Here is a 12570-nt window from a genome sequence, read left to right on the forward strand (position 1 = left end):
GCTCATCAGATAATAGTATTGCGTGGTCAACCAAATTATAGATCGTGTTAATTTTAAATTTAAAAGGATGACTAGAAAAAAAATTGATGTATCTATCTAACCACGTTGGTTTCTTATACCAATTTGTTATCAATTTTTTATTAACTCGACAAACAATGGTATTTAAAAAATTAAGTGACAAATTACATTCCAACTCATACGTGAATTTTAACAGTTCGTGATAATTATTAAAAGTAGATAATAGTGTGTCTATCTTATCTTTTGGTATTATGGCAAAAATGTCGTCAACATATCTGTAATACACCGGAACCGAAAAATCAAGTAACCCCAAGCAATGTGATTCAAGGTCATTCATAATTATGTCAGCTAAAATTGGGGACAATGGTGACCTCATTAGACCACCAAAAATTTGTTCATAAAATTTTCTTTTAAACCTAAAATTATTCGAATCAAGGATGGTTTCGATAATGTATAAAAATTGTGCTAAGTTTAATTTTGTATTCGAAATGTCCACCCATCGCTTTTCAATACCATTCATAACCAACTCCTTAGGAATGTTGGTAAAAAGCGAGGTGACATCCAGCGAAATCATTACTTCAGAATCATTAATTATTCTCTTTCCTTAATGGTAAAAGTCGACCAAACTGGCAATCATTTATTATAAATAATTAGTTAAACTACAACGTTTCGGCTGTCATTGCAGCCCTTTTCAAGTAGATCTGTAAACAGTTACATAAAATAATTATAATTGTAATACAAACATTTCATCGCAACAAATAATTATAAATTTATATACAAAAATATGTTACATACCAAACGTAAATGCATAATAAATTAGTACAGTAAATCAAATTCACTGCATACCATCCACAATATTCACAATTGTTTTAATGAACAATGTAGAATTGACGGTAGTAAGCATGGAATAAATAGATGTTAACAGCTAGCAAGAATCTTAGTCACTAATCGTTAAGAAAATCGAAACAAAACTAATGTGTCTTTCGCAATCTAAAACCTCATAACAAAATCAAATAAATAAATAAATAGGTAAAAATAATTTAAATAGCGTCAAGAACACGATCATAAATCCCACTAAAATTCTCCGTATCTTTCTGCAAATTAATGCCTTTACTTTATTTTTTTATATAAAACATTTCTGCAATTTCTCTTTTTCTTGTTTGTTTTTCTTGATGCAAGATAACCGGAGAATCCCAACGGAACTCATGATCATTGCAAGTCCGATGCAAACTAACGACTGAATGCAATGTAGTGTCTTTTTTGATATTATTTCTATGTTCTTTGATGCGCGTTTCTAAATGTATCTTTGTCTGTCCAATATACGTAGAATCACAATTCGCACATTCAATTTTATACACAACATCGGTTCTTTTTAAGTTGTCTATCCTATCTTTTCCTCTTTTTATCAGTGTGTCTAATTTTTTTGGAACGGTATATAGTACATCAACTCCATTTTTATTAACGCAACGCGTAATATTCTCGCTCAAATCTCTTATGTAAGGCAACACCATACAAGTTCGCGCATCAAATTTATTGCGGTTTAATGAGCTAAGATTACCGCCAAATTTAATCGCTCTACATCTTTTATTAATATTTTTGTTTATAACCGTTAACGGGTAACAATTATTACGAAGAATTTCTCTGACTATATTAATGTTTTCTTCGTGAAATATAGGGTCAGCAAGTAAAATAGCCCTATCCACTAGGCTTGTAATCACACTGAGTTTATATCTCATCGGATGATTTGATAGAAAATTTATATATCGACCTGAAAACGTAGGTTTACGGTTTAGTTTAACTAATTATTTATAATAAATGATTGCCAGTTTGGTCGACTTTTACCATTGAGGAAAGATTTTTATTAATTATTACTGGCGAACCTTAAGGATTATTATTTGATTAATTATTCTGTCTTGAATATTTTTTGAGAACGACCAACCATCCTTGATGTGTGAACCTGGTTTACTTATGGAACATTGTATAATACTGTGAATATAGTTTGCTAAATTGTAGAACGGGCTATCAATTGAAGATACAATGATTCGCAATGGGAAGCTATTCTTGTGGATCTTAGGGAGTCCGTAGCATCGCGGCAAATTACCGTTCGTACAATTCAAATGTTTATACATTCTCTCATCGATGATATCATTAGAGTGCTAAAATTTTAACAAAGAATTTAATTTGTTTGTTAGAGGTTTTATGGGATCTTTATTGAGCCTTCTGTAGGTGCAAGGATCATTAAGTAGACCATTCATTTTTTGCAAATAATCCGTTCTGTCCAAAATTATCGTTGTTTGTCCCTTATTAGCCCGAGTGGCTAAAATATCTTTAACATCGCGTTTGACTCTGTGGCCGAGAAGAAAGAGGTGTATATCGTGTTTTAAATTAAAAGAGCTGACCTAATATTCGTATTATTGTTTATTTCGTGTCTGGGCTTAATTACGACGCTTTGAGGGGTGAAAGCATTGAGAAAAGTATTGTTTCGTAAGTGTCTGAATAGCTCAGTTGGAAGAGCATTCGCTCAGCAAGCGGAAGGTCTCGGGTTCGATTCCCGATTTAGCCAACTTTGGAACCAATATTTTTCTCGCCTATTTCTTTACAGGAAAAGTTAAAAGAGGTACAAGGAGAATTCTTGAGATCCCAACCATAGGATACAAATTCTCAGATTCCTAAATTTCGCAATAACATCGCGTTTGGCTCTGTGACCGAGAAGAAGGAGGTGTATATCGTGGTTTAAAATATCTTTGTTGTCCTTAAGAAACCTTTCACACTCAGAAAACCCATCAGATAACAATCTATCAATATAATTAAAATGTTTTTTATCACGCAAAAATTTTGTAAGTGAATCAACTATTGAATTTCTCGCATCCGATCTGTCTTCTCCAGATATCTTTAAAATATTAACCTCAAAATTTTTTATGACGTCTAACGTATTCTAATTTGATTCCTGCTATTAGATTGCTGTAACGGAAGCGCGAAATTTGACCTAAACTCAAAATGTTCTTAACATTGTCAGGAAGTTTTTTATTACTGCTACTCACTAACCATTTCGAATTGTCGATGTTTTTAAATAGATCAAAATCAATATCACATTTTTGTTTTAAATGATTAAATTTGTTGATGGCGTTCATTTTCTTTATGTGATTAAAATTTTTAAGTCTTTGTTTACTTAGTTCAAAAAACTGATTAGCAACATTGTTTGGTAAACATTTTAACAAACTCTTCTCGATAGATTTTATCTTTGATTCTAAGAACTTTAGGTCAAAATTTAAATCTTTTATCTCAAGTTTTAACAATTTTTGCTGGTTATATTTAATAAAGTTGTTAAACTTACATCTCACATTGTTGCTATGAAACGCGATATTGATTTTTAGATTTTTAATATGTGAAGGCATTAAATCGTACCTTCTACATCGTAATACAAAAATCAGTTATTGGTTAGATGTATAAAATCTCTTCTTGTATTTTATTCATGCTTTCAAAGAAGGACGTGGTCTTGGTGTCGTAGTGTTTCGAATGTGTTGAAAAAAAGTCTTTAATACGTGTATCCTCCATATCCAAGTCCAGGAGTGTATCAATAAATTCCCAGTTATTAATGACATACATCGATCTGAATTTGAACATTATTTTGAGTGGAATAGATTTAACATCTTACACACAGAAAAACATGTGAGAAAGAGAGAGATAGCCGAAATGTTTTATATTAAAAAACTAAACAACAACATAAACTTACAGAGGGATACAGAGAGTCTTAACAATATATATAATAAAATAATTAAGATCGTGTAAACAATCTCACTTAAAATATATTAGAATCTGATGATCCTTGATTGGGATATGTTGTGGCTACCTTACAATTTCAATTTAATTTTAATTTTGACTTGTATATTTCACTATAAATTGATATTGATTGTTGCTTTATGATGAGTTAATTATTACTAATTTTACTTGTAAGTATTACGTGCGTTTCCATTTGTAAACTTTATATTAGTGTTTCGTTGATGGTAATAATAATATGTTTAATAATTATTGTAGTTGCACTTGAAAAGGACCACAACCCTATCGTCGAAACGTCGTGAAATTAAATAAACGATTTTACCTGCTAGTTTGATCGAGTATCTATAATATTCCAAAATGCTTGTGTATCTATAGCATTCCAAAGACCGCGTGTTCCAAAATTCACTATCAGCGTTAAAAATAAAAATTTTCTCGTTTGTGGTAAATTTTGAAATATATAATATGTTTGTTTACGCAGTACTGCGAGCAGAGCATCTAGAATAGAACCTTCGAGGTGGCTGCGCAGGACAGATACTGTACAAACGAAATCTCTATGAAAGTATGATCTTCGAACCTAGCCTAATTTTTCGAAAGTTCAGTTGGTAAGTACCAATATTTTTAATTCCAAAATGAGGGCATTACTATTTTGTCGGAGTTCATCGTTCGTTGCATAGACGTAGGAAATATCTGGATGGAGCGTAAGGTACCTACTATAGACGAGGGGTATAAAGCCTGAAAGGTGAAGAAGGAAACTCGTGGCAACCATCTTGGTTGTAAACTTCAGATGTTGACCTTTGGAATTTCACAGACCGCGGCATTATTTTAACATTTTTCCGTTGTTTGAGACATGCTTTTCTGTGAAAATAGCCGCGCACTGTGGCATTAATCTTTATCGACCGTCATGTTGGTTGCAAAATCCATGGTCTTACAATTATATAATAGCTTTCATTCTCTTCACCCCTTAGGCTTCAACCCCTTTTATATAAGCTCTGTCTAGATATTTCCTATGTCCATGGTTTGTTGAGCTTCTCTTAATATAAAAATATCGTGAAATTGTGGGCAAACGTTAGATAATATTAATCAAATATAAATAATTCTTATATTTTACTTGTATAACTTAATTAATATTAATATTAATTGAAACTGATAAATAATAATCATTATATAATAATTAAAGTAAATATTGTATATACATATATAGTTAAGTTATAGTGTTTGCCAACGTCTCTCCATCCTCTCTCGCCAAGAGAGAGAGTGAGAGAGAGACCGACGCACAACTTCGTCGTGCCGCTCTCGCGTTAACTCGATCGCTACTCGAAATCAAAGAGTGAGCGCCAGGTACGGTCAAGTCGCACCACTCATTAATATCGCGACAACTAATTAACGGGCACAACGGCTCAACCTCGGAAGCTCGGTATCGACATGGGGTAGAGTGGCGGGGTTCTTTACGCTAGGAGAGTCGGAATCGTAGTCTCGGAGAGAGAGAGGAAATATCAGTATAATCAACCATTAGATATAATATAGAATAATAAGAGTATATTTCACATCGTTGGTATGCAGCAAACAATGGTTGTAAGGCAGTGTACTATCGAGCTCGAAGGAGATCGCTGGGTTTTCTAATTATCAATATCGTTACGCTCCTTCTCACATTATCAGCTCGGGATCGTGAATACCATACTCTAATCCAGCGATAATAATTTACAATGTTCTTGAACAAAAGACTCGATATAACAAGACAACAAATTACACGATTTTACAGCGACTGTCGACTCGTTTCGGTGCCCCTCGGAGAGGCGAAGAAGGCAAAGAGATACCTAATTACTTAATTACGCGAAAATCGACGCGAGTCCCGTGCGTATCACTCTAGATTTTCGGTACTTTATACAATAAGCTGTAACGAGCCCATACGCTCGGTATCGCGAGAAATCTTTGTTGACACACGGGTCCCGGCCGAATCCGCGCTTACCGAGAAATTGAGGAGGTGGCCTTACAAAATTCGTAGTCGCCGCAAGATGTGGGTCGCTGATCCTGAATCCTTTCGGGACACCGGCTCGCCGAACAGTGATTCCTATTCGGGCCGGTGGAACGTCGGAAGTTACGTTGGGGAAGGGGGAGACAGTGCGTGCCACCCCGGCCCGGTTGCCACGTTTCGCGACGGCGTTGCGCCCCGCGCCAGGCCCGTAATCGATCCTCACATCGATTTTCCCTTGCCGTGGTTGGTCGTGGATCTCCTGCCGCCAATTTTGAACCTTCGCCCTCGGGGGTCGCGATGTCGCAGCTCCGTTTGCCACCTCGTACGGCCGTGGAAAAACTAATAATTTACTAATTAATAAATTGTAATTAACATATTATTAGCTTTTTCAAAAAATCTTTTATATTACGTGTACTTTTATGAAAATTAGTTGCTGCCAGAGATTCTTATATAAAATTTTCAGCTTTCAGCGGTCAAACAGCAGTGATCCTTGGCATCTTTAAATCCAATATTAAATAAACTACTTACATTTATACATATTATATTTTGTGAATGTAATGTTTTAAGTGAATCTATACTTTTATATTATATGATATTTTATTTTGAGTTGTCATTTAGATGAATCAACTTCTGTATTACAGGATAACATTTTGAGTTAAGAAAAAATAAATTAAATGTGCTGTCTTACAGGGCATTTGTACTTTTATGAAAATTAGTCACTGTCAGTGATCCTTATATGAAGTTCATAGCTTTCAGCGATGCAACACAACAGTAATGATTCTTGGCATTATTGGATCTCATAGTAAGTATATTCTTTTTTCTAGTTTTGAGACTTTCGCGGCCATTGGAATCATCAATGCAAAAAGTTTTCGGATGGATGCCGCGTGGTTAAACAGCGTAATGCCGACGTTTCGTAAACGTTGCAGTTTGCATCTTCAGGGCTGAGAGCTCCGATATTGAGCTTTCTTGGATTGTGGTCCTTATATATATTATAGGAGGTTTTTCATCTACGGAAAAGTATTCCGTTATGACACCGCCTAGTGGTGTGAGTGTATATTAAACTGTGGCAAATCCTAGACAGAATAACATATGAACAAGCTACTCGCTTGGCTGAAGTCAGAACACGAATACAGAAAAACAAATATAATAAAATCAAACCAGAAACCTTAACTCCAGTACCCACACATACAGTAAAAAATCTTAGCAATCAAGCTTTTTCTTCTTCTGAAATCTCTATTCTTGCCAAAGGACATAATTTTGCCATCACCCTCACTAATATTCCTATGGAAGAAATTATCAGCCAAGTTGAAACGGCTATCTTCCACCTTCCCGCTGAAACAAGCAACGATATTAGAAATCGAATTACTAACGTTCTTCACAAAGCTAAACTTCCCAGTTAAAGTATACGCAGGGAAAAACGACTAGCACTCCGTAGTCTCAAACAGAACAGTAAGATTATTGTTCTACCAGCAGATAAGGGAAACGCCACGGTAGTTATGGACAAAGATGAATACTGCAACAAAATCAACGCCATCAGACCACAATGTCTATAAAAAACTTAAACGCAACCCGACCTCCAGCATAGAGAAAAAACTTCTTTGCTTCAAGAATGCAGATCTCCCTCCCTAAACAACTAAAAAGCTAACCCCTCGAGACTCTTCAGCCCCCAGACTTTATGGTCTTCCGAAAATCCATAAAGATTCAGTTCCATTACGCTCTATTGTTAGCAATATCGAAGAACCCACTTATCAATTAGCTCAATTTCTTGTCAAACCTCTCCAAACCCTTACAGGACTCAATGATTCTCACGTTAAAAACTCAACAGACTTTGTGAACAGGATTACCAAACTCAAAACAAAAACTAATGACATTCTTGTCAGTTTTGATATAGTATCTTTGTTCACGAATGTTCCAGTACAAGACACTCTAGATATTATTAAAAAATCTGAAAATATTGACTCAAATTTTTTCCCATTAATAGAACATTGCCTAATCCTCAACCTATTTCCAATTTCAAAGAGAGTTCTATGAACAAACCTCCGGAGCAGCAATGGGATCCCCCATCTCACCTATCATTGCAAACATTTTCATGGAACATTTTGAAAAACGCACCTCTTAAACCCTCTACATGGTTTCAATATGTTGATGACACCTTTGTCATCTGGAGTCATGGCAGAGAAACGTTCCCTCGATTTCTTAACTTTCTAAATTCCCAGCACCGCAGTATTCAGTTCACAATGGAAATAAAACAGAATAATCAGCTTCCTTTTCTAGACGCGTTAGTTAAAAAGAACGAAGACGGCACCTTAGGCCATCGTGTTTATCAAAACCAACACATACGGATCGTTACCTCCATGCCACCTTTCATCATCACCCAACTCAGAAGAATTCTGTTATCAGTTCATTAATATACAGAGCCTTAACAATTTCTGAACCAACTTCCCTGAATGAAGAATTAGAACATCTCAACCAAGTCTTGATCAAGAATGGGTACAACAGCAAAGACATCTATCGAACAACTGAAAGGCTGAAAAATAAAATCTCCAGTTCTACAAATATAAGTACATCAAGTGAAAAAAAAGAAGAAAAAGAAGATAAAAAATGAACGATCCTTCCGTATCTTCAGAGTACAATAGAACGCATTAGCAGGATCCTGGGTAAACACAATATCAAAGTAATTTCCAAACCTCAAAATAAGATTACGCAACTACTTTCTAATCCCAAGGACCGGAGACCACACTTAGAAACACCAGGTGTATACAGGATTCCTTGCTCTTGTTGAAGAGTGTACATAGAAGAAACTGGGAGAAAGATCAGTACACGAATTAAGGAACACCAACGGAGTGCCAGGTACTGCCATTTTAGTCAATCAGCCTTGGCAGAACATTGGATGGAGACGGGACACTCGGTACAATACGACAAAGCAACCAGACTAGTCTCCTCGCAAAGCTATTTCGCCAGGAAACATCGTGAAGCCCTAAAAATTCTGAAACATCCCGACAACGTCAACCGCGACAAAGGTTATCAAACAAACCCTATTTGGCATACTGCCCTTAATATACACTCACACCATTAGGTGGCGTCATAACGGAATACTTTTTCGTAGATGAAAAACCTCCCATAATATATATGTTATATCCCCCAAAGATATAGATATAACTATTAAAAGGTAACTAGTATTAAGAAATGAGTACTCGTATTACATCAGAATTACGACAGATAATGACCGCGTTAAAAACGCATACAATGCGAGATATACGCGGAACAGAAATTGGTCAACGTGCAAGCAAAGCAGAAGGACTTTGAATCTGCTTCGCTTGCACCTAGATTCTCGATCGGGGAAACCTGTTGCCAGGCACCCCTTCCGATCGGGAAAACTCCAAAAACAACATTATAAAAAGAGAGTAGAGACGCGCCAACTCGCTCAGTCGCAGACACAAACAATCGCTCTAACCACGATCTCGCTAACCGCGCGCGCACTTAGCATCGACTCGCAGTTGTGCGCGATACGCGGAGTGACAGAAAGTCAGTGCCGCACACCCGGTAAAGCTTCAGTGTATTATTGGTAAAATAAATAAAGGCCAAGTGGTTGAAGTTGAATAAAAAATTTTAATACGAAAAGTGCAGTGCATTTTCTACAAACACCCGACAAGTCCTGACGCCCCGGATTCCCATCCCAATTTGGCGCGACCCCCTGGTGTCTCTCCCGAGGCACACAACAATTTGGTGGCAGCGGTGGGATTGCGCCGAAGGACCGTCAGGAACTACTTGGAGGAAGACCTGAAAAATACAGCAGTATTAATAATCAGGCACGTCGAACATAATAATCGACGGGAAGCGAACAAAACAGAAGCCGACGTAAAAGCAGCAGCATGCCGTACGTACAAGAAGACACACACACACGGACAACGCATCAGCCGTCGGGAAGTAGGCCATCACCTAAGGACGCGACCTACGACAACACGGACAACGCATCGCACCGTACAACGACCCGCAGGATCACCTTACAACACCGGACCGCCAGCCGTACCAACACTGCCGAGCAATGATCTGCAGCGTCAGCAAGCGAGCGATAGTAATGGTAGCCGTATTAATGTAAGTCCGAATCAAACTTTTATACATACTGCATGAATGTCGGAGGAAAGCGAAACACCCCGACAAGCGATAGCGAATAAATCGTGGTTACATAGCGACTCAGCCGAACGATCAATCAAAGCACTACCGATAACCTTAGAAAACCTCGAAAAAGTGCGAATAAAATTAGAAGCATATTATTCAGGAGAGAGCGACTCCGAATCATATACTCACGGGAAAGCCGAACGCGAATTTCCGTTTAACATTTTTGACGAAAGTTTATTTGAAAAAGGGGAAACCGACACCGTTAAAAAATTAAGAAAAGAAAGTAACGAACGCGTAAGACGAACACCTAGCAACGGGTCACAACGCGGGGAATCCTTGCTTACATCATACGATAGTAGTATTTTCGATCCGAGCGAGTATCAGGACATGCTGCGAACACCGCCTAACGGTGGCATGGATGTGTCCGAGAGTGCCATCGACCGCGAGATTGACCGTCTACACGGTACAATAGCTCGCGACAATACTCGACTTGTGGAAGCCGACGTACATGCACCACCCCCTAATAGCGAAATAGGAACAACTAACCCCCGCGATACCAGACGATACATAGATAGACGCGTTGACGAAATTGAGATGCGCGAAACTCCTAATTATAGGGAGGCCGGCATAGACAACCCTATGCTACGTGAGATAATGAGAGGCATGCGAGAACTACGTAGGGAAATGCTTACGGAAATAAACATATTACGCGAACAAATTCGTGACATTAACGCATACGCTGACAAACGGGGCCAAATCCGCCGGGACACACACACCCGCGAGAGGGAAACGCGAGACCCAGACAATGACGACAAAAAATATGACGTTGTGTACAGACGAACAGAGAGTAACGCTAGACACCGACAAGGCCCGCAGGAGCCTTTTATATCGTTAAAAGAAGCACGGCAAATGATTCCGGAATTTGACGGGACGGCCCAACATAAATTACAGGAATTCTTAAGTGCATGCACTTATGCTATGAAAAATATACACCCTGCTAATGAGAGAGGGTTGGTGGGAGCTATTTTGTGTACAAAATTAAAAGGCAAAGCAATGTTGGATTTTCAAACGCGAGACATACAGACATACGACGAACTCAAGCGACAATTGGAATGTACGTATCAGAGTAGGCGAAGTACTACGTATTTGCAGATAGAGTTCAATTCCTTAAAACAAAAGGCAAATGAAGGCGCGCAAGCTTTCGGAACGCGCGTCGATACCTTAGCTATGGAGTTATATGAATCCATGACGGAGGGAGAAGATCACTCCCCCATTGAAAAGCGGATCATACTAAGTACTATACAAAAACAAGCCTTGCAAAATTTCCAAATAGGACTACGCGACGAGGTACAACTACTTATTCGTTCTCGAAATTACCAAACACTGCAGGAGGCAATAACTGCCGCAACCGCCGAAGAAAAGGTAAAGGGCACAACCGCATCGCGATCAAGTCACTATCGAAATCGTTATGATGAAGCGCCGTCGCGATCATCAACAAACGCCGTGCAATGCTATAAATGCGGAAAATCGGGACACTACGAGTGAGAATGCCGTAGTAGTAAATACGCGCTTCCTAAACCGGAGAAGTCAGATCGCGTAACTACAATAGAAAAATTTTGCAATTACTGCAAAAAACGCGGACACAACCGTGAAGAATGCTGGACATTAAATGGACGGTTAAAAACGACATCAAGTCACGATAGAATAAACGGTGATAAAAAATCGCGTAACGTTAATGTAACCAAAAGTCGTAAGAGGCTGAAAACGAGAAACAGTGATACGGATTCCGAGCGAAGCAGTAACGATGACGAGCAAAGTAGCGACAAGGACAAAAGACAAGAGAAAAAGAATAAGACGACACGCGCGCGGGAATATCAGATGTCACACGTGCGCCGAACGCCGAGAGAGAAAGAGAGTTTAAATATAATTAATCTGCCCATGCGAGAGGCAAAACACGGGAAAGTAAATATGCTTTACGATTCGGGAGTTACGATTTCATTGATAAAAGTGAAACTCTTAAAAGGCGAGACCAAAATTTACAACGATAAAATAACTCTCGTGGGAATAACCGGTCACAAGGCAAAGACAATCGGAAAAATGTACGCGACCATTAAGCTAAACGGGAACAAAATAAAACACGCGATTTACGTTGTGAAAGATGAATTTCCGATGGAATTTGACGGAATTATAGGAATAGATTTCCTGAAGAAACAAAATGCTTGTTGCAACCATAGGAAACAGGAGCTGCAACTAGGAAACGCGGTAATAAAACTGCGCCCGTATGAGAAGATCCGATTACGGCCGCGCAGCGAAACAATTAACCGAAATTTAAATAGGTCACGAAAAAACGAATCTGAGAACGAACGCGATAGGAACGAAGGAGACTCGGACAGAGAGACCCCGGTACGCGTAAGCCAGTATCGCTTATCACATATCCGAACCGCCGTAACTAAAAATATCGCAGGAATCATAAAAGCCGAACAAACCGCGCCAGGAATTTTTTATCGGACGATACCTAGACCAACAAAAATTTTTTTTTTTTAAAACAAAATTGAAGTCGGTGAAAAAATGCTTATATATGACGAAACGCTACGACGAGGATAACCGAAAAGAAAACCTCCGACGCCTAATGTACAATAAGGTAGAGAGAAAAAAAAGAGGGGGAAGAAAAAGCGATACGCATG

General features: G+C 38.2%; 1 protein-coding gene and 1 non-coding gene across 2 annotated transcripts; both read left to right on the forward strand.

The window, feature by feature from the left end:
• Positions 1–2508: 2508 nt before the first annotated feature.
• TRNAA-AGC (transfer RNA alanine (anticodon AGC)) lies at positions 2509–2581 on the forward strand. Its single transcript has one exon. It is a non-coding gene; the product is annotated as a tRNA-Ala (tRNA).
• Positions 2582–10379: 7798 nt separating this feature from the next.
• Positions 10380–12570, forward strand: LOC146724878 (uncharacterized). The gene is given in 1 exon segment (XM_085488544.1): positions 10380–12570. A coding segment is annotated over 1 exon segment (1950 nt). The 5' UTR covers positions 10380–10480; the 3' UTR covers positions 12431–12570.

Source organism: Nylanderia fulva, unplaced genomic scaffold (assembly GCF_048542155.1).
Source record: "Nylanderia fulva isolate GAGA-0341 unplaced genomic scaffold, ASM4854215v1 Scaffold112, whole genome shotgun sequence".
NCBI classification, from domain to species: Eukaryota; Metazoa; Arthropoda; class Insecta; order Hymenoptera; family Formicidae; genus Nylanderia; species Nylanderia fulva.